At 43.5% G+C, this 22,140-nt stretch overlaps 1 protein-coding gene across 1 annotated transcript in view; it reads right to left on the bottom strand.

Moving 5' to 3' along the window:
- SH3BGRL (SH3 domain binding glutamate rich protein like) overlaps nt 1–22,140 on the bottom strand; it is a 59,789-nt gene that overhangs the window by 22,816 nt on the left and 14,833 nt on the right. The window contains exon 2 of the mRNA XM_045030913.1: nt 4,361–4,546. Coding sequence (XP_044886848.1) covers nt 4,361–4,546 — 186 coding nt within the window. The remainder of the gene's footprint in view (nt 1–4,360; nt 4,547–22,140) is intronic.

Here is a 22,140-nt window from a genome sequence, read left to right as displayed (position 1 = left end):
CACCGGTTCATTCACCTGCACTTCCACCAATGTAATATATGCCATCATATGCCAGCAATGCCCCTCTGCTATGTACATCGGTCAAACTGGACAGTCTCTAAGGAAAAGGATAAATGGACACAAATCAGACATTAGGAATGGCAATATACAAAAACCTGTAGGAGAACACTTCAACCTCCCTGGCCACACTATAGCAGATCTTAAGGTGGCCATCCTACAGCAAAAAAACTTTAGGACCAGACTTCAAAGAGAAACTGCTGAGCTCCAGTTCATCTGCAAATTTGACACCATCAGCTCAGGACTAAACAAAGACTGTGAATGGCTTGCCAATTACAGAACCAGTTTCTCCTCCCTTGGTTTTCACACTTCAACTGCTAGAACAGGGCCTCATCCTCCCTGATTGATCTGACCTCGTTATCTCTAGCTTGTTTCTTGCTTGCTTATATATACCTGCCCCAGGAAATTTCCACCACTTGCATCCGAAGAAGTGGGTATTCACCCACGAAAGCTCATGCTGCAAAACGTCTGTTAGTCTATAAGGTGCCACAGGATTCTTTGCTGCTCTTTCAATTAAGCCTACAGCTGTTAGGGGAAGTGGTTCAGACCTGCAGCAGGCTAGTGGATCTGGCTCAAACCAGGCAGGGCTCTGGAGTCTCAAGCTGGGAGGGCAGGAAAGCAGGGGTACAAGTAGTCTTCACACATCAGTTGGCAGCCCCAAGGGGGTTTCTGTGATCCAACCACCAACAAAGTACAACAAAATACAATATAAGCAAATGCCACCAAACCAGGGAGAAGCAAAGGACAGTCTATTATCAACTACTGTATAATGCTGTGCCAATCCTTATTGCTGTATATGGAACTCTGATTCTATGGTGATGGGTGCCCTACAAAAAACATATGATAGAGAGGCATCCCCTGTCATTACAGTAGCACAGTTTTCTTCATTCCCTGTGCTAAACCACTGTGTAACATTGTCATGCTTCATTTGACAGCTACAGCTCTGCAATGTAAAGGTGGCTGCATTCAATTGGTAAAGGACATCTGTGAAGTAACCGGGCAGGTATACACATGGGCTCTGGAGTGCTGTAGGAAAGAAGGTGACACTGTATATAACTGAATGCTGTTATGAATGTTATAGGAGAACTCTACAAAAAATATTTCAGAGGGGTAGCCGTGTTAGTCTGTATCAGCAAAAACGAGGAATCTTTGTGGCACTTTAGAGACTAATTTATTTGGGCATTTGCTCCAATCCCTCAGACAGAGACAAACACCTACAGGATCTCTATCAAGCGTTCTTAAAACTACAATACCTACCTGGGGAAGTGAAGAAACAGAAGAGTACCCAGAGGCCCAACAAAGAAAGTAACAGAACGCCACTAGCCATCACCTACAGTCCCCAACTAAAACCTCTCCAGTGCATCATCAAGGATCTACAACCTATCTTGGAGGATGATCCCTCACTGTCACAGACCTTAGGAGACAGGCCAGTCCTCGCTTATAGACATCCCCCCAACCTGAAGCAAATACTCACCAGCAACCACACACCACACAACAAAAACACCAACCCAGGAACCAAACCCTGCAACAAACCCCGTTGCCAACTCTGTCTGCATATCTATTCAAGGGACACCATCATAGGACCTAACCACATCAGCCACACCATCAGGGGCTCATTCATCTGCACATCTACCAATGTGATATATGCCATCATGTGCCAGCAATGCCCCTCTGCCATAAACATCAGCCAAACTGGACAGTCTCTATGCAAAAGAATAAATGGACACAAATCAGACATCAAGAATTGTAACATTCAAAAACTAGTAGGAGAGCACTTCAATCTCCGTGGACACTCAACAACAGACTTAAAAGTGACCATTCTTCAACAAAAAAAAACTTCAAAACCAGACTTCAACGAGAAACTGCAGAACTGGAACCAATTTGCAAACTTGACACCATCAAATTAGGCCTGAATAAAGACAGAGTGGCTGGGTCACTACAGAAAGTAATTTTCCCTCTGTTGAGACTCACACCTTCTTGTCAACTGTTGGGGATAGGCCACATCCACCCTGATTGAACTGGCCTTATTAGCACTGACCCCACACTTGGTAAGGCAACTCCCATCTTTTCATGTGCTGTATATTTATACCTGCCTATTTATTTTTCACTCCATGCATCTGATGAAGTGGGTTATAGCCCACAAAAGCTTATGCCCAAATACATTTGTTAGTCTCTAAGGGTATGTCTACACTATGAAATTAGGTCAATTTTATAGAAGTAGATTTTTAGGAATAAATTTTATACAATCAATTGCATATGTCCACACTAAGCACATTAAGTTGGCGGAGTGAGTCCTCACTACCATGGCTAGCATCGACTTACGGAGCAGAGCACTGTGGGTAGCTATCCCACAGTTCCCGTAGTCTCCGCCACTCATTGGAATTCTGGGTTAAGCTCCCAATGCCTGATGGGGCAAAAACATTATTGCAGGGGGTTTTGGGTACATGTCATCAGTCGCCCCTCCCTCTGTGAAAGCAACGGCAGAATCGTTTCGCGCCTTTTTTCCTGGGTTACTCGATCAGACACCATAACACAGCAAGCATGAGCAAGTGCAGAATGGTGGTAGAATGTGCCTTTGGACGTCTAAAAGCTCGCTGGTGCTGTTGGTCAGACCTCAGCGCAACCAACATTCCCATTGTTATTGCTGCTTGCCGTGTGCTCCATAATATCTGAGAGAGTAAGGGGGAGACATTTATGGAGGGGTGGGAGGTTGTGGCAAATCGCCTGGTGTCCGATTTTGAGCAGCCAGACACCAGAGCGATTAGAAGAGCACAGCAAGGTGTGCTGCGCATCCGAGAGGCTTTGAAAACCAGTTTCATGACTGGCCAGGCTTTGGTGTGACAGTTGTGTGTGTTTCTCCTTGATGCCCTTTGTTGATTTTAATTCCCTGTAAGCCAACGACCCCCCACCCTTCGAAATAAAGTCACTATTGTTTTGAAACCATGTAATCTTTCTTTATTAATTAAAAAAAAATGAAATAATGGACAAGGTGGGGGTGGGGGTGGAGGGAAGGACAAGGCCACATTGCTTATTGTAGCCACACTAAAAATCAAACTGTTTGAATGACAGCCTTCTGTTGCTTGGGCCATCCTCTGGAGTGGAGCGGCTGGGTGCCTGGAACCTCCCACCACCACGTTTTTGGACGTCTGGGTGAGGAGGCTATGGAACATGGGGAGGAGAGTAGGCAGTTATACAGTGGGGTCTGTGCTCTTGTTGGCTTTCCTGCAGCTCCAACAGATGCTTCATCATGTCCGTTTGCTCCCCCATTAGCCTCAGCATCGCGTCCTGCCTCTGCTCTTCGTGCTCATTTCATCCTTTCCTCTGCCACTGAATGCCTCCATGCATTAAGCTGTGCCCTATCAGTGCAGGAGGACTGCATGAACTCGGAAAACATGTAATCGCGTGTGTTTTTTTCGCCTTCTAATTTGCGATAACCTCAGGGGACGGAGATGATAGGGGGAGCATAGAAACATTCTACAATCTACAATTCTGGGGGGACTGCATGGTCACCTGTGCTGCTGAGTTCGCCATGCTGACCAAACAGGAAATGAAATTCAAAAGTTCCCAGGGATTTTCCTGTGTAATGGCTAGTGCATCGGAGTTCAAAGTGCTGTCCAGAGCGGTCAAAATGGAGCACTCTGGGATAGCTCCCGGAGGCCAATACCGTCGATTTGCATCTGCACCACCCCAAATTCATCCCAGCAAGGTTGATTTTAGCACTACTACCCTCGCCGGGGAGGAGTACAGAAGTTAGTTTTAAGAGCCCTTTAGGTCGACGGAACAGGGTTGCTTGTGTAGACACGTTCATTATAAAATCGACCTAACGCGGCTAAATTCGACCTAACCCTGTAGTGTAGACCAGGGCTTACGTGCCACAAGGACTTCTTGTTTCTACAAAAGAGTTATCCATATATATATGTCAATAGTTAGTTACTAGATACATACACCTATTCATTACTAGCTCTCTCTCAACCATCAGTCCCTCAGTTATTAATCATTTCATGCAGCACAGTGCAGAAAGATTTTCATGTTCTTGAGGGCCACATGGCACATAGTTTAATATGCAAGCCTAGTTAGTATACTGAAGATTTAGATTCAAATTTTGACTCAGTTACAAGGAAATTCCCTTTCTCTTCATAGACAAAAAGCCACTTCCCACAGTCACCACACAATTGATAGCCTATACCTTTTCTGTTGCATCTGGCATATGCCATCGTCAAAACAATATTGTAGCTGGCAGAAGGATAAAGTCTGGGAAAGTCAGAAAGAGGAGGCCCAGGAGAAGCTTAAAATGGTTTCTTACCCCAAGATATCGGCTATCATTGAAGATTCGAGGAGGCAATGGGTTTCCACTCGTTGGTCGGCTCTCTTCTGGGACATTCTCTCTCATCCATTTCCGGTTCTCTTCATTGGCTGCAATATCTTTTTCTTCAAATTCAATCTTGTTGGCTTCCAAGAAGCCTAACACATCTTGCTGCTGTTTTTTGATCTACAATAAAAGACGTGCGAAGGGAGAGAAGGAAATAAACCAGTCAGTGATCAAACAGAAGCTCAAAGGCAGAGCAATCTGTGCAAGTCCAAGGGTGCAGGTCACTCAGCACTGTTATAAATTCTCTCGCTAGGCCTGGTTACTGCCTTTAAGAGAAATAGTCCATTGTACATCTCTCACTCCCCCTTAATATTCTTTTTGGTATACATTAGTACAAAGTGCCACAATGACAACCCAGGAGACCAGATCCTGCGCAGAAAAGGTAAAATGTGGGTAACTGCTACTCAAACATTCCCTAGTGCCCAGCACGGTGCTGCAAGCCCTGTAGCAGAGGGACTACTTCTAGTGGGGGCAGAGCAGTTTAGTCTCTATGCCCACTGAATCTGCAACTCCTCTGATGAGGCTGTCTATTAGTGTTCCAAATGTGATGGTAACTGGTGTATTGTGGACACCTGCCCTCTAGGAAATATGCTGCGACTTCTCTCCTCTCACCAAACCATTTCACAAACAGCAGTGAATGGCCACCAGACACCCCCTGCCCCCGCTGAGCCTCAATCACCTTCACTTGGATCCCCCGCAGAGTCCTATTACCCCTGAACCCGGAACCCCACAACGAACTCCTGTGCATTCAAATCTACCACTGAGCCACCCGCACCCAGACTGCCCCACACAGAAACCTCTCACCCCACACTAAGTCCCTCCACACTTGGATCCTGCTGAGCTCAGCCTGCCCGCCCACACCTGGTGCAGAGCCCCCAGGTGTTTCTGGGGTAGGCCCAACCCTTGCACTCAATGCAGCCAGTGGCCTGTGCTCCCCACTCCCATGCTGGAGCCACATTTATTGATAAATAAAATTAAAATAATTTTAAAATATTGTGCGCATAATTTTTATTTTTTTGGCACAGAATTCCCTCAGGAGTAAATGGTGCATGTGTGCAGCCCACTGCTATATCTGTAGGCACAGGTATGTCACACCCATCCTTCAAAAGCAGGCATCATTTGAATTTCCCCTTAATTCCCTTGAAAATAAATGGAGCCCTAAAAAATTGTAACTTATTGTTTCTAACACTCCAGGGATTACAGACAGGAATCAGAATAGTCCCTCAGAGAAATCAAATATTGTCCAAAGAAGAGCTGAATCCAAATGCTAGATATTTGTATTGTATTCAACACACGTGTGTTTGAGTCAACATGGAGGATTACTGGAATGTAAATCAAACAAGGCTCTCAAAGGGCCACAAGCTCAGAAAATTCAAAACCCATTTTTCTTCTGTACTTCAAAAGTTGGAGACTCAAGGTATAGGCCACACCATCGCATAATGCAGAGTGATTTAACAATCATTGCCTATAGTGAAGAGTTGCTTCCCAGCAAGCCTGATTAAGCCCCTTGCCTGTTACATCAAGAGTTGAGTCTCTTTCAAAGAAATTACTCAGTTTGGCTTCCCATATGATTTACAAGACATACTTTAAAAGGCATTGTACATGTACACATGTGAGTATTCTAAACACAAACAGACAACCAAAATATTCCCTCTGGCTCTTGAGCTAGAAGAGATTCTTACTGTAAAAGATGTATACACCAATATACCAGGGCATATTTTTAAATTAGGAGGTTACACTGAGAATGACTTTTTTATTTCACATTTTAGTCAATTATATCTGTTTAAAGACAAAGGGAGGTCAGTGGTCTTGCGGAGGCCATACCTATATGTCTAACGATTATCCAGGTAGCTGTAGTTTATTAACTACAGTTAAGTTTGCTGGAGGAAGTAGTTCATGGTGCAAACCTTTGACTTAAAATACACAGACCCATGGGAATCACAGGTTCAAGTTCCAGAAGGATTGACTCAGTCTTTCATCCTTCTGAAACAGACAAATTGAGGGCCATACAGCTTACTATGTGTGGATCTTTCAGCTAAGATCCTACAGCACAGAGGTCCTGTTTGCTCAGCGGTTACACTGAAGATCTCTTGGCAATTTCCATAAGATGTGAGGCTTGTTCAATTGTTTTTGGCCTAAAACCTCTCCTCCCACCACTTCTGTGCAGTGTGATGACTGGCTGCTGTCTCTCCACTCCAGAGTTGGCCAAGTTTCAGCAGTGCTATACAGGTGTCACTTGGGAAGGGCTTTGTGACACACGTTAGAATGAGCTGTGCTACACATCAGATACTCGGTGAAATCCTGGCCTTAGGGAAATCAGTGGAAGTTTTCCATGGACTTCAGCAAAGCCAGGATTTTACCCACCATGTTTATCATCATTGTTCAAGTATTCTACAATAGTCATTATTCCCAGGAAATATACTTCTGATATTACATCCACACAAGCAATGGGAGCACATCCATGTTTGTAGTGGGGGAGGAAGGTTACAAACTTCCACTACTTTTCACAATTATTTTTTCCGTCTGTCTGTTGTGATTTACTCAGAGCTGGGCTTTTCATCCCTGCCTTCATTTCAAGGGAAAACCTTAAAGGAAGTGTTTGGAGCGAACGAGATCCATTCACATCCAATCCAGTGCCTCCTCTATGCTTCCACATGACAGCAAGTGGAAACAGGGATCTCTACTGCAAAAGATTTTGATGGCTTCACATGAAAGTTGGCTTTGATTGTCGTCATTCATGAAATATTAGTTTCCTGATCGAGAGACGTCTTCTGTTTACACTCTGGTTTGCTTCTTTATGACTATACCAGGATGAAGGAGATTGTTTGCAAAGACAGGTATGGTTTACAATGAAAAAGCAGGATTTAACAGTAAATTTGCTTTCTTCATACTGCCTCCTTCCCAGGGAAAGCAGCTGAAGTCCTGACTTTAGCCTAATTAGTGCATCCTGACAAAAGCTGAACGCCATATAGATGTTGAATTACTTCTAATTCAGGTCAGATACCAGACTCCCCAAGCAGCCTGTCCATATATGGACAAGTAAAAACACACAAACCCTCAAACAAGCAGATATGAGGTCAGTGGACAGGCATATGAGCTCCAAATATGGTAGCTGAGCTCCCCGGCTTGCAATAGGACGTTTAAAAGGAAAGCAACAGCCACAAACCCTAGCTGACTGTAAGAGCTCAGATCAGAACATAATGCCTATGAGACCATTTACTTTAGAGTAGGGTTTGTATATTTTATAGTTTGCTTTGGGGAGTAAAAGTTTGACCCTTTAAGCACACAGGGTTGAGTTTCTGAGGTATTTAAAGGGAAAATAGCTACCACTGAAATATACAGAAGTCTAGCCATCAGAATACAACACCTCAAAAGATGTCATTGAACTCTATTGTGTAAATTCATATCTAGACAATTCTAAAGCATCTATTGACTCAGATTTTAGTGGTTCCTTTGTAGCCATTAAAATTCGTAGTAGGTCAGTCCATAATATGGTGCAGTTGTATGTTTAGCTAGGCATCACTTAAAAATCCCAACAGTTTATTTAACACATCACTTTAAAATCATCAAAGGGCTTAGTGTTAGGGCGCCCACTGCTGTAGTCTTGAAGGCAATAATGTTCCCCTGACTTCATCAGGAGAGCAGCTTGCCTGGAGACTGCAAGATCCAAAGCAGTAATTCTGGCTCAGTATATTGAGTCAGTGGAGTAGTTCAGAGACAGGATTAAAATCCGGATGCAAAGACTAAATATGAGAACATTGCTGTGCATTAGCTGAAAAATCACTGCTAAAAAATAAATAAAATGGACAGGTTAATACCACCTGGCGGAAGTAGTTCACATTATAGGCTAAGAACAAAAGCATATTTCAACAGGCTCGCATCTGCTTCTAGAAGATAATGGAAGGGGGAAAAGGGAGGCAGAGAGGAGGTTCTTCTCAGCTAAGTTATAAAGGCCTTTAAAAAAAAAAAAAAGGTTTTAAGTGATGCACTTTCCCCGTAAATGTTCTAAAGCAAGGGCCACCATCTGGGTATGGAAATTGTATGGCGGGCCATGAATGCTCACAAAATTAGGGGTTGGGGTGTAGGAAGGGGTGAGGGGTGCGGGCTCTGGCGTGGAGCTGGGGATGAGGGGTTGGGGGTGCAGGAGTGTGCTCCGGGCTGGGACCGAGGGGTTCAGAGGGCGGGAGGGGAATCAAGGCTAGGGCAGGGGGTTGGGGCGCAGGAGGGGGTCACGGGTGCAGGCTCCCGGCAGCGCCTACCTCAAGCAGCTCCCAGAAGCAGAGGCAATGTCCTTCCTCCGGCTCCTACCCAGAGGCGTGGCCAGGCAGCTCTGCGTGCTGCCTCATCCGCAGGCACCACCTCTGCAGCTCCCATTGGCCATGTTTCCCGGCCAATGGGAGCTGCAGGGCTGGAGCTTGGGGCAGGAGCAGCATGCAGAGCCCCCTGGGTGCTCTACAGTAGGAGCCAGAGGGGGGATATGCCGCTGCTTCCAGGAGCCGTGTGGAACAGGGCAAGCCCCCAACCCTGCTCCCAGCTGGAGCACCAGAGCGGGGCAAGCAATCCTACACTTGTTGCTCATGTTCCTAAGACAGTGTTGAAAGGAATAATTTAACTACATTAATTTACTTCCCTGTTTGACTTTATCTTTCATTCTAATGAAGGAAATACCCTTACATTAGGTCTTATGCTAAGCAAACTACTGTTATCATGAAACTGGAACCTTCGGAACGCAAAATCTGCATTAAAAACATTACAAGCGAGGGTCCCACCAATTCTTCATTCCTAGTCCATTCAGCCACTCACTCAAGTTAATGAGAGTTTTGGGAGCACAAGGACCCTTTGTTACTGTGTTCCAAGATGATGTTTAAAATAGCCTGTTCTCTAATTCATTTTAAAAAAAAATTAAAAAAAAATAAAAATAAAAAAGACTTTATACTTCTCCCAGAGCATTTTTTATGATTTGGTAATCTACTATCATCTCATTCCTGTGATGAACGAACACACACACACAAATTAAAATGATATACATATTAAAAACTGGTTAAGAGATCTTAAGCTTTTAACATAACACATGCATAGACAAACATCATGTTTGAGAGCTATTCACTATGAAAATACCAGCCCCTCATTTGATTACTAGCAAGACCCTAAACTAATGATTCTGAGTTTTACTCTGCAACAGCTGATTTCACTGAAGCAAGAAAAACCCAGATTTCAGCAGGCAAAAAGCCTGACAAGACCATCTTGTAAATGGATTTATTTGCAATTTAAGTCTACACCTATATTTCATCAGTCATTTATCAAGTGAAGCAAGTATTGCAGTTCATTGAAGAGAAGCACCTCTGTTTGAAAGAGCTGGGCGAAGCAGCAGACTTGAAAGAGTTGGAACAAAGCACTGTCGTGCTGCTTCCACAAAAAAAAGTTCCCTTAGCCTGTGATAAATCCATGTATTAGGGGTACATATGCTAGTAGAGAGGAGAGATGAGGACATTGGGGGATAGCTACAATCTGACACTGTTTAGGACTGCTCAGTTCTGGTCACCTTTACACCACTGCAGATGCTATCAAAGCCACAGGAAAAGCATAACTAGGAAGGAGCACAGGCCCAGAATAGCAAAGGAATGACTGCAGAATATTTCTATTTAGCAAATGGGAAAATGATGGATTACAATTCCACAACCAGTTTTGTTCACTGGAAGGAACAGGGGGCCATTCCTAACAGTATTTTGCTGCAAGAAAAGGTTTATTTTCTATTTGTTAATTATTCATTTATTGAAGTGAGCTTGAGAGAGATTCCTGTTATATCTAGTAGGACTTTGACACATCCAGGGAGTACGATGAAAAAAAAAAACCAGTCTATTTTGTATCTTTGTATAAGGATTCCATTTTTTCTAGTCTTCCTATTTCTCTGTTTATAAACCAATTCACAGCACACACTGTAAATCAATTCATGAAGCAATGGAACCTTGAGTAATTTTATGGATTGAGTGGTGCCACTGAACTCATGTTTGGATAACTCAACGAGACTGCTTATGTCCATAAAGTTCCTCTCATGCATAAGTATCTGCAGGATTGGAGCCCTGGTTATACCAAGTATTGGAGGTAGCCATGTTAGTCTGCATCCACAAAAACAACAAGGAGCCTGGTGGCACCTGAAACTTTCAGGTGCCACCGGACTCCCTGTTGTTTTTGGTTATATAAGGTGCAGTTAGCATACAGTATTCTATTCCATTAGCTAAGGGTGATGTATCCCGATCTCTATGAATGGAAGTGACACAAGGCGATATTTGTAACTATTGATAAAATTAGCTCACCTTGTATGAGGATTTAAAATAATTTGATTAGAAAAAGGTTACATACATATAAAATTAACACTCAAAATTAACCTTCCACTTCTGTGCCACTTTGGCACTTTGTCAATTTACACCAGATGAGGATCTGTAGAGCCCTGCGTTGATACAAAATTTGTATCCGCATCCAAACCGTGATCCACAAAAATGATCCACGGATTTGCAGGGCTTTAGATATAAAATTTGGATCCACATCCATCCACGAGCCGCAAAAATGGTCCGCAAATATACAGCAGATAGCCGTGGATTTACAGGGCTCTAAGAATCTGGCCTAGAATGTCTCGTGATTAACTCCATTTTCTTCTACCCAATACATTTGACAGCATCCTACATTTTATTACTTTTCTGCCAGCATCATGAAAGGATATAGAACTGGATACACTGCTCTGAATTCACACAATTCCCCAGCTGATTTCAGGACCACAGGGACTTGAATAGGCTTCTAAAATTGCAGATTCCCATGCACTCCAAAACCTTAAAAAGGTTCATCCATAACTACATGCAAGTCCGTCTAATATAATACATTTGATTGTAATTTCATCATCACTGATAACCTGGAACATGTCACTCATTCAGCTTTTTCAGTGTCATATTTTTAATGAATGATGCCTCCTGTAGGATTTGATAATATTTTAGAACTTTTTTTTTTATAAAAAGGTTTCAAATAGGATGAGATCTGATTTATATAGGAAGTCCAAAAAAAAAAAAGTCCTCAGATGAAGTTAACATTTATACAAAGTTCAATAGCTCCCAACAACTGTTGATCCTTTAAATTTTTATATAAGGGGTGTCAAGCAATTAATTGCACTGTTAAATAATAATAAAATACCATTTATTTAAATATTTTTTGATTTTTCTACGTTTTCAAATATATTGATTTCAATGACAACTGAATACAAAGTGTACAGTGCTCACTATTTTTATTACAAATATTTGCACTGTAAAAAACAAAAGAAATAGTATTTCAATTCACCTAATACAAGTACTATAGTGCAATCTCCACACAGTCCTACTTCTTGTTCAGCCAATCGCTCAGACAAACAAGTTTGTTTACATTTGCGGGAGATAATGCTGCCTGCTTCTCGTTTACAGTGCCACCTGAAAGTGAGAACAGGCGTTCTCATGGCACTGTTGTGGCTGGCATTGCAAGATATTTACCTGCCTGATGTACTAAAGATTCATATGTCCCTTCATGCTTCAGCCACCATTCCAGGGTACATGCATCCATGCAGATGACGAGTGCTGCTCGATAACAATCCAAAGCAGTGCGGACAACATGAATATATGCTGGGTCATCATCGGAGACTACTATAACATGAAATATATGGCATAATGTGGGCAAAACAGAGCAGGGGACATACAATTCTCCTCCAAGGAGTTCAGTCACAAATGTAATTAACACATTTTTTTAACAAGCATCAGCATGGAAGCATGTCTTCTGGAATGGTGGCCGAAGCATGAAGGGGCATATGAATGTTTAGCATATCTGGAATGTAAATACCTTGCAATGCTCGCTACAAAAGGCCCATGCAAATGCCTGTTCTCACTTTCTGGTGACATTGTAAATAAGAAGAGGGCAGCATTATCTCCTGTAAATGTAAACAAGCTTGTTTGTCTTAGTAATTGACTGAACAAGAAGCAGGACTGAATGGACTTGTAGACTCGGAAGTTTTAAATTGTTTTGCTTTTGAGTGTAGTTATGTAACAAAAAATGTACATTTGTAAGTTATACTTTCATGACAAAGATTGCACTACAGTATTTGTATGAGGTGAATTGAAAACTATTTTGTTTATCATTTTTACTGTGCAAATATTTGTGACAAATATACACTGATTTCAATCACAAAACAGAATACAATATCTATGAAAATGTAGAAAAACATCCAAAATATTTAATAAATTTCAATCCGTATTCTATTGTTTCACAGTGCTATTAAAACTGCAATTACTCACGATTAAAAAAATTAGAGTTAATCGCAAAAGTTAATTGTGATTAATCGACAGCTCTAATAAATATATAAAATAAGTGAACCCTTTTATTTCAACATATAAGAATGGAAAATTACAGCAAGAAAAGATCTTCAAGTAAATCCTCAGTACCATAGTACTGCCCTTTCAATCACTGCAATTGAGGTGATAATACTGAAAACCCTGTTCCCTGAAAAGGAAAATTATGACACAAAGAATACTGTACCAGTGCCAAGACAAATTAATCTGCCACACGGAATCCTGCCAGACTGAGGTTTTAACTGCGTGTTGTGCATTAGACTAACATTCCAAAGAACACTACAAATGTACTTACAGATCCAAGTCAATAATACACACTACAAACTGTCCAGCTGAGAACAACTGCTGTGCTTCAGTCTTACTTCAATGGTTAAACAAGGGCAGCACTGCGTAGTCCAAGAAGTTAGGCAGCATGACAATAACCAATAAAGCCAAATATTCTTATTTTAAAAGTTCATACTGATTTTCTAGTGTCACTGGCGATAATTTGTCAGATTTAGCTGCCCTTGTTGCACAGTGAATGCTGCTCTAACTAGCTAACAACATGACTGTTCAAACCCATATTTTGAGAGGGGGAAAAAAATCTGCATTTTGTGCTTTGCATCCTGTTTCTGATACATTAGTGTCCTCCTGCTCCCATCATGTAGGTTGCTAAAGCAGAAGCTAATACTTGCAAATCAGTTGCTGAAAAGGTAGATAGAAGTTTATAATTTTGTCTCCAAGTACAACACAAGTGTGAGAGTTCAGAAGCATGGCAACCGAGTTAAGCAATTAAAGGTCATGGATTCCTAGAGGCCCCCTCAAGTCTGTCCTCCACCAGTGATAACATAACTCCGAGACTCCCTTCTGAGAAGGAATATTTGTAAGCAGAATCCATTCCTTGGCTGCATTAGAATTTTCTCCAATTTATTGCTATAATATTCAAGGAAAAGACAGTTACCTGTTTCTGTAACTGGTGTTCTTCGAGATATGTTGCTCATGTCCATTCAACTTAGGTGTGCGTGCTAGCCACATTCACCAGTGCCAGAAGTTTTTCCCTCAGCAGTATCTGTAGGGGACCGGCTCTGGCGCCCCCTGGAGTGGTGTGCATATGCCATGGCATATAGGGCGCCGCCAGCCCCCCGCATCCTCAGTTCCTTCTTGTCAGAAACTCTGACAGTGGGAAGGAGGGTGGGTCGTTGAATGGACATGAGCAACACATCTTGAAGAACACCAGTTACGGAAACAAGTAACTGTCTTTTCTTCTTCCCGTCATGTAGGGAAAAACTACCCTGGCTGGGGCTACAGGGAAGAGAACATCGCTCCCCTGCGAGCAAGACGGGGTTGAGTGGTGGCTCTGTTCCGATCAGTACCCGTCGCTCCTCCTGGAGTTGGATCTGGATGACCTCGACATGCGCCTGGATCAAGGTCTCGGTGCCCAACAGCGCTCGGCGGCTCCGCGACAGCCCCAGGCTGGCAATCTATGCCTCATGCTTGACAGGTGGTACCGGGATGTGGAGCGGGACTGGGAACCAGAGCAGGCTTGATGTCGTGAAGATGCACCCACACGTGGTGATGCCATCCTGGGAGATCGGCAATGGTCCAGAAAACGGTACCATCGGTTCGTTGACCTGTCCCTGGAGTGGTACTAGGGCCACGGAAATTCCAGGCGCTGACTCCGAAACTCCTGCTGCGGGGCGCATGCCTTCAGAGGTCTGTGCCCAGTCACTAGCGAGCCGCGCCTCAGGCCTCTCTGCCCTTGTCCGAGGTCCAGAGACCAGATGGGGCTGTGAAGCTTCTGCCTATCCTGGTCAGAAGCACGTCGGCTGCAAGAGGGTGATCGTTGGTGGGACTTCCCCCGTGACCAGGAGTATTGCCGTAGAGGTGGAGACTGTGGTGGTCCAAACACAGGTTTACCCCATAACTGGGACCCCTCAGGGCAGCACTGGGAGGGACATCATCTCTTGCGCTGCTTGCAGGGCCTTCGGCATGAACGGTACCTGGAGCTCATGAGGACCTCTGTTGCTATCCAGGGTAGCCAATGGGGAGCAGGATGGGCTATACTGCTTGACCTGAGCTGGGGCCCGAGATCCCGAAAGGGGTGAAAAGGTGCCCGAGACAGGGCCTTGGTCCACCCCAGACTTGTCCTTCCCCTTGCGGGAAGCTAGAAACCTTCCTCACCCCATCTTCCTGGGCTTCTTGGCTGGAGCCTTGGAAGGGGACTGGTGCCAGCTCGCAGATGGTACCAGCAGGACACTGCGCACCGAGGTCACGGTGCTCGGCACCAAATCGGAGGGCTGCTCCAGCATCGGGGTAAGGCCAGACTCCATAAGGAACGCTTTCAAGTGAATGTCACACTCCTTCATCCTGGGCTTGAAGAACTTGCAAATTCTGCACTTATCAGTAAAGAGACCTTTGCCCACGCATGGTAAACAACTGTTATGTGGATCGCTAATGGGCCTTTTACAGCGATCACAGGGCTTAAAGCCTGGGGACTGGGACATGCCCCATCCTGAGGCAAAGTCCCGTTTGGGACCTACTAAGTCTCTAAATAACAGATAGGGAAACTAATACTAGAGGGACTCTATATACCAGGGGTAGGCAACCTATGGCACGCATGCCGAAGGCGGCACGCAAACTTATTTTCAATGGCACTCACACTGCCCAGGTCCTGGCCACCGGTCCAGGGGGCTCTGCATTTTAATTTAAATTTTAAATGAAGCTTCTTAAACATTTTAAAAACCTTATTTACTTTACATACAACAATAGTTTAGTTATATATTATAGACTTATAGAAAGAGACCTTCTAAAAACATTAAAATGTATTACTGGCACACGAAACCTTAAATCTGAGTGAATAAATAAAGACTCGGCACCGCTTCTGAAAGGTTGCCGACCCCTGCTATATACAATAATATACAAGAGGTAAATGAGTTTGAACGAACAAGAAACAGCACTAGCTGAAGCAGCAACAGTTCCATGCACCGTCACTGGCAGCAAGAAGGTACTAAGGATGGGGGGGTGGGCGCCGCACGGGAGGGCCCTATATGCCATGGCATGTACAAGCCACTCTATGGGGCGCTAGAGCCAGTCCCCTATGGATACTGCTGAGGAAAAAAACTTCCAGCACGGTGCATGTGGCAAGCACACACACCTAAGTTAAATGGACATGAGTAATTACTCGAAGAACCAGCTTTTATATACATCTATGCCAGATACCATGAAATATTTACAATGTAGTTCTCAAACATAAGGACCACAATTTTGCAGATGCTGTCCACCCATAACTTCCATGAATGAAAGCAGTGCAGCAGGCCCTCATTAGCCCCCAAGGAGGAGCTCAGAACTTTGCAGGACTGGCCCCACCAGGTCTATCCCATTATTCTATAAATCTCAGTATTCTATTTCACTGTCTGATAGAATACACCACTATTTTTAGAACTGGACAATTATCATTACAGAACTGTAACTACTTCTTTGGGATGGTTATTTTAAGACAACTATTACACATACCAGTGCTACCCTTATCTCCTCTAATGCTTGATTTCACTGCCATAAGGTACAACCTTCTGGGCAACCACAGCCATGTCAACACGAAAGAAAGCATGTGAACTAAACCAAGTGTTGAGGATTTGAAAAAGCTCATCTCAGCAGAGCTGCAGAAGGCGCATACATTTGTTCTTATTTCTGCATGATAGTCAGTGTTCAGATGGATATCATATGCACCCATTTTCTCCCTCCATGGCTCTTCTGGAAGTCTATGGCACATTGACAAATATCCTGCATACATGCTACAGTAATGAAATCTTGCTGAAGTTGTCCTCTGCTAGCAAGGAAGCTGCTTTCAAATGCTTTTTTTCCCCTGGATCATGTATTTTCAATGTTGATCATGCCACCGTGATCCGGGAAATCGTCATCGCCATGCTGCATTACTGCCATATGCTTTGTCTGAGATTTAAGGTGGAAGCAAAAAAGGTGCTCCAGCCTATGACTGTGCAGCAAACCAGCTCCTTACTGGGATGCAACACTGAAAACACATCACACCATTGGCTCTCCTAGCACCAATTCAATAACTTGGACATAATCTAAAAGGCTTCCAATGGGTCAAGATCCATATGTATCTAGTTTAGTCTACTTATCCCTGAAAGCTTTCATGTTTCCCTCTGTCCCCTGCCCGTAGCATTTTCCTGTCCAATTCATTTCTGATTATGTTCAGCTGTATTTACTGTTGCTTCCTTTGACAGTCCATTAATTAATAAGCAGAATCTCACTGTCTAGCTTCTTTTAGCTGCAATTTGTGCCCATTACCTCCTTAAAGCTAAGGAAACAGGCTCTCTCGGAGACATTCACAGATAATGCACATACCACATATTTTAAAAAGTTGTCGCTGCTGTTACAGTTTCAAACTCAAATTTTAAACATATGTAATTTGATCAGTATTTACAGTGCTCCTAAAGTACAAAAGCAGAACTTTAATTGTGGCAACACCTGCATAATTAAGGTTGAGCTCATTTTTCATGTATTTTAAATCTACTGAATATGAAGGCACCTTCCTTCAGGTTCTGTACACAACTAAAGCTTGGGCCAAATTCTGTCCTTAAACACATGCACAAAACCCACCCTAAGTCAATGGGAGATGTAGCAGTCCAACTGAGAGAAGAATTTGTCCTTTGATATTAGTCTTTCAAAAGGCTATTGCAGAGGTTCGGGGCTTTTAACATACAGAGAGGCATTTTTTCAATAAACAGAGCTTCAGATAGTTCAACAGAGCTGTTTACTAAATTCCTGGTGTTGCTCTGCTATACAACATGACAATAATGCATCATCCCAACACAGCAGCAAGTTCTTTCTCAATTCAAGCCAGTTTGGGAAGACGTTTGTTTGTCTGTATTTTGTTTACTCCCTCTCTTGCAGCCCTGCTCCCAGCTGCAGAAAAAAAGAGATTGCCCCTTTCTAACCTGCTGAAGTTCCTGTTTACTCCTTTTCCCATCCCTTTGCCTGCCCCTCTCATGTGAGCACTGAGGCAACTCCCACACGCTCCATTCGCTCAATATTCCCTAGGCTGCCAATTCACAAGAACAGTGTTGTCTGCTTTGCGCAACACTCAGATTCACTGAACAGTGTGCCAGTCAGGTGCACAAAACCCATGAAAGCAACACATATGGCCATCCAGACTAGATGCAGTCTGCATGCTGTAAGTTGTGCATGACAACTCTCTTCAGTGAGAATTTCTTCATGTACGCTCCTGTTTCTTTGCTGAAAAAATATGCAGACTAAAGAATTAACAAGTGCCTGCCAAAAACTGAGAAGGAAACAGAAGCCAAGGGTGTAGAACCAGAATTCTACAGTATGCGCTTATAATGCAACATTCTGGATGGATTTGGTTCTCCTCCTATGCTTTACACAGCAAAACAGTAGTAATATTTATTCATTGCATTTTCTAATTACTAAACGCTCCTCTCTGTAGCAGCTCGAAGTGCCATAACATTAATTAAAAGATCACAAACATAAAAATAATATTTATTTTATTGCAGTGTTTTATTACCAAAACCAGCAAAAGCTCGCTATCATTACACACACATTTTTCCAAGAGCCCAGGGTACAAAAAAAATGGCTTCCCTGCATTCAGGCTGGGGGTCCATAAGTTATATGGTCAGACTACTTTGTAGGAAAGAACTGAATTGCTTAACAGCCTGAGGCCCAACAAAGAGATTAATTTGGGTGGTAGTCTGGATAAACACTCAAGAGGCTCAACTCTCTATTCATTATATTCAAGCTATTCTTGGCTCCATGCTTTTAAACACTGTGTCCAACATTAATAAACTAAAAACAATGAGCCCTTCACAATAAGATTGTTAATTATAATGGACAAATAGTTTAACATTCAAATATGATTTATTTCTAGAGCCAAGGGGGGCAGAAAAAGTAGCTGCCCCGTTTAATCCATCAGTCACAGACCAAAATACCACATCTTTTCTGATGACCGAATGAAAGGTAAAATAAGAAGAGGTAGTTCGTTTTCTTAAGGGAGGCAAAGATGTCAGCTGAGACTCCCAGCTGACAAGTTTCAAGCTTCATGCACATTCAACACACAGAATCAAGTCCCCAAGATTAGCTGAGAGTCAAACAGCTTCAGAAGCTGAAACAGACATTGCAGAAAGATTTATATGATAGGTGTATGTGGCATGGACAAGGGAGTCCTGCCTCAAAAAAATGAAATGAAATTAAACTGGAGAGGAATGGCATCAGCAATGAAGATCCCTGTGGGGCTTCTGAGGTATACTTTCAGGATTGTTAATTAAGGGCTCAATCCTGCAACGAGCTGAGCACCATTGCAGACAGTGGGAGTTGAGGATGCTCCACACTTCACAAAACTGCTCAAAACCTTTCAGGGTCAAATCCTTATTGACAGAAAGCCTGCATTGGGATCCAATGCTAATCTGATTTTTAAATGGAATTCAATCTACAGGCTCTAGGTTGGCAAACATCGGATATTAATCACTAAAATGCAACAACAAATAATCTCAGAACTGCCATATGTTTGAAGAACAAATATTCCCAGAGGTGTGGTTTAGACAGTGAATGCATTGACAGTAAATAATCTTGATTTTTAAACACGGATGTTCCTGATACATCAATATTCCAGTACGCTTTATTGCAGTGGTTGATGGACAGTGCATATGGGGCCCATAAGTCACAGCTCTAACAAATTCCTTCCATGTATCAAGAGAGAAACTTTTTGTCATGCAGATAAAGACAGCAGTGCCTGATGGGACTGTTATAGTTTAGGGTCCAGACATCAAAAAATTATTTTCAGGGATCTAAATGCAGAACTTTAAATAAATATATATTTTGGGTTAATGATACAGAAATTTGGTCTCAGGATGGTAGCTCACCCAGTTGTGCTATGTATTTTACGACATACAATACATCAGGTCCCTCAGTGATCTCATACCCATGCAATAGTGAGAAGTTAAAACCCTACCAGAAGCCATAACAAAAAGACTTAAACTCACAAAAGTAAGGTATGTTAACATTAGAATTACTGCTACAGATAACAGTAAATATCATTACACACACACACACTTTTTATAGCCAATGTAGCAGTCTAAACATGTTTGAGGGCAAAAACAAGAAATGCAACGAAACATTTAAAATCACATACATATTGGGCCTTCCGTCCTGATGGATCTGTGCATGTCAGATATTTTATTATACACCTTTCACACTAGCTCAGGAGTGGGCAAAGTATGGACCGGTGCCACATCCGGCCCTCCAAATATTTTCATCCAGCCCTCGAGCTCCCACTGGGGAGCGGGGTGGGGGGCTTGCCCCACTCCGTGTGGCTCACAGAACCAGTGGCATGTCCCTCCTCCGGCTCCTACATGTTCCGCATGCTGCCGCCGGCACCGCAGCTCCCATTGGCCGGGAATTGTGACCAATGGGAGCTACAGGAGCAGCGCATGCTAACAGGGCAGCCCACAGAGCTGCCACGCCTCTGCGTAGGAGCCAAAGGGGGGACATGCCGCTGCTTCTGGGAGCCACTTGAGGTAAGTGCCGCCTGGAACCTGCACCCCTGGCCCCCCTCCTGCACCCCAATCCCCTGACCCAACCCTGATCCTCCTCCCACTCTCCAAACCCCTCGGTCCCAACCCAGAGCACTCTCCTGCACCCTGAACTCCTCATTTCTGGTCCCAGTCCAGAGCCCATACCCCCAGCCGGAGCCCTCACCCCCTCTCACACCCCAACCCTCAATTTTGTGAGCATTCATGGCCCACTATACCATTTCCATACCCAGATGCGGCCCTTGGGCCAAAAAGTTTGCCTGCCCCTGCACTAGCAGCATAATTTAAGCATATGTGACCTTTTAAAGGTTGAATTGGCAGTGGGGTAGGAGGAAGGGGTACCACATGGTCATGCATGTTACTAAGACTGTTATAAATTTCAGTCCCCAGTATTCTCCTTAAAAGTCTAATGATATCTTCTTCGGCTCATATCACATTACCAAGGACTGAGGTGACTTTACACTTATTTTGTGGGAGGGGAGGCTGAAGGTCAGTCAGAAAGGTGTCAGGGCAATGTAAAACAATTCATGAAAGTTTTATAGACATTAACAAGCAAAAATTGGAGTAAAGTACAAAAAATAGCTTCCAGACTATCTGTATCTTCCCCTTGGGGTTACATAGCCAACTCTTTCTAAACATGCAACTTCTCCTTTTCCTAGCCAGAGAGAATGATTTAAGAACTAATTCATGTAGAGAAAACAAATGTGTCGCTTGCGCTCATTAAGTAGGTTATAACTTCATGGGCTTCAAGTATCATCTTGTGAAATGAGATTGGCAGCATTAGACCTTCTTTCAACACCTCCCATTTTGTGACTCCTGCAAACAACCTAAGGAAAACCATTGTTTGATTAGTCTGAATTTTATACTTTAATAGAGCCTATTGCCTCTTAGTACCAATCACAGATGATTATTTGAGAAGCTAGGGTGTTTCCAAACTGCAAGTATCAACATGAAGTAATGAAATATAAGTATTCCTGTGATAAGAGTGCAAGAGGGCCAACCCCAGCTTTAGTTTCCTCTCCCCTTGCACAGGTGACCAAAAGAAAGATTATAAACTAAGGGTATGTCTACACTACGAAATTAGGTCCACTTTATAGAAGTCAGTTTTTTAGAATTCGATTTTATACAGTCTATTGCGTATGTCCACACTAAGCGCATTAAGTCGGCGGAGTGCATCTTCACTACTGCGGCTAGCATCGACTTACAGAGCAGTGCACTGCGGGTAGCTATCCCACAGTTCCCGCAGTCTCCGTTGCCCACTGGAATTCTGGGTTAAGCTCCCAATGCCTGATGGGGCAAAAACTTTGTCGCGGGCGGTTTTGGGTACATGTCGTCAGGCCCCCCTCTCTACCTCCCTCCTTCCATGAAAGCAACAGCAAACAATCGTTTCACGCCTTTTTTTCCGGGGTCCCGTCCGCCGGACCCACTCAGCCTGCTGCCTGCCTGGCTGATCTCAAAGCACCGAACGGGAGTGACTCCAGGTCATTCTCTTCTTTAAGTTTCATCTCAAGATATTCCAGGCAGGACTGAATTTTCATGCGAGCTGGAGGCTTCTGCCTCAGGCTGCTCTCCCAGCCGGCAGCACCACACGGTCGCACCTACCCCAGCCTGCCCTTTGCTCCCATGGCTCATGAAGCCTGGACAGTAGTAAGGAGCAGTTCAACCTGTGGAATGACAAATCCAGAACGAAGGATTGCACTCTATGGGCCACGTTAAGATTATTTCAGAGTCCTAGATAGCATTTAGTCACTATAAAAGGCTTCCTGAAAATTTTCCCCCGCCCCTAACAAAAATGTTAATATATCAGACCAGC

This window comes from Mauremys mutica, chromosome 9 (assembly GCF_020497125.1).
Source record: "Mauremys mutica isolate MM-2020 ecotype Southern chromosome 9, ASM2049712v1, whole genome shotgun sequence".
Classification (NCBI taxonomy): Eukaryota; Metazoa; Chordata; order Testudines; family Geoemydidae; genus Mauremys; species Mauremys mutica.
The sequence above is the reverse complement of the archived record's forward strand: the minus strand, read 5'-3'. Positions and strand labels throughout refer to the sequence as shown.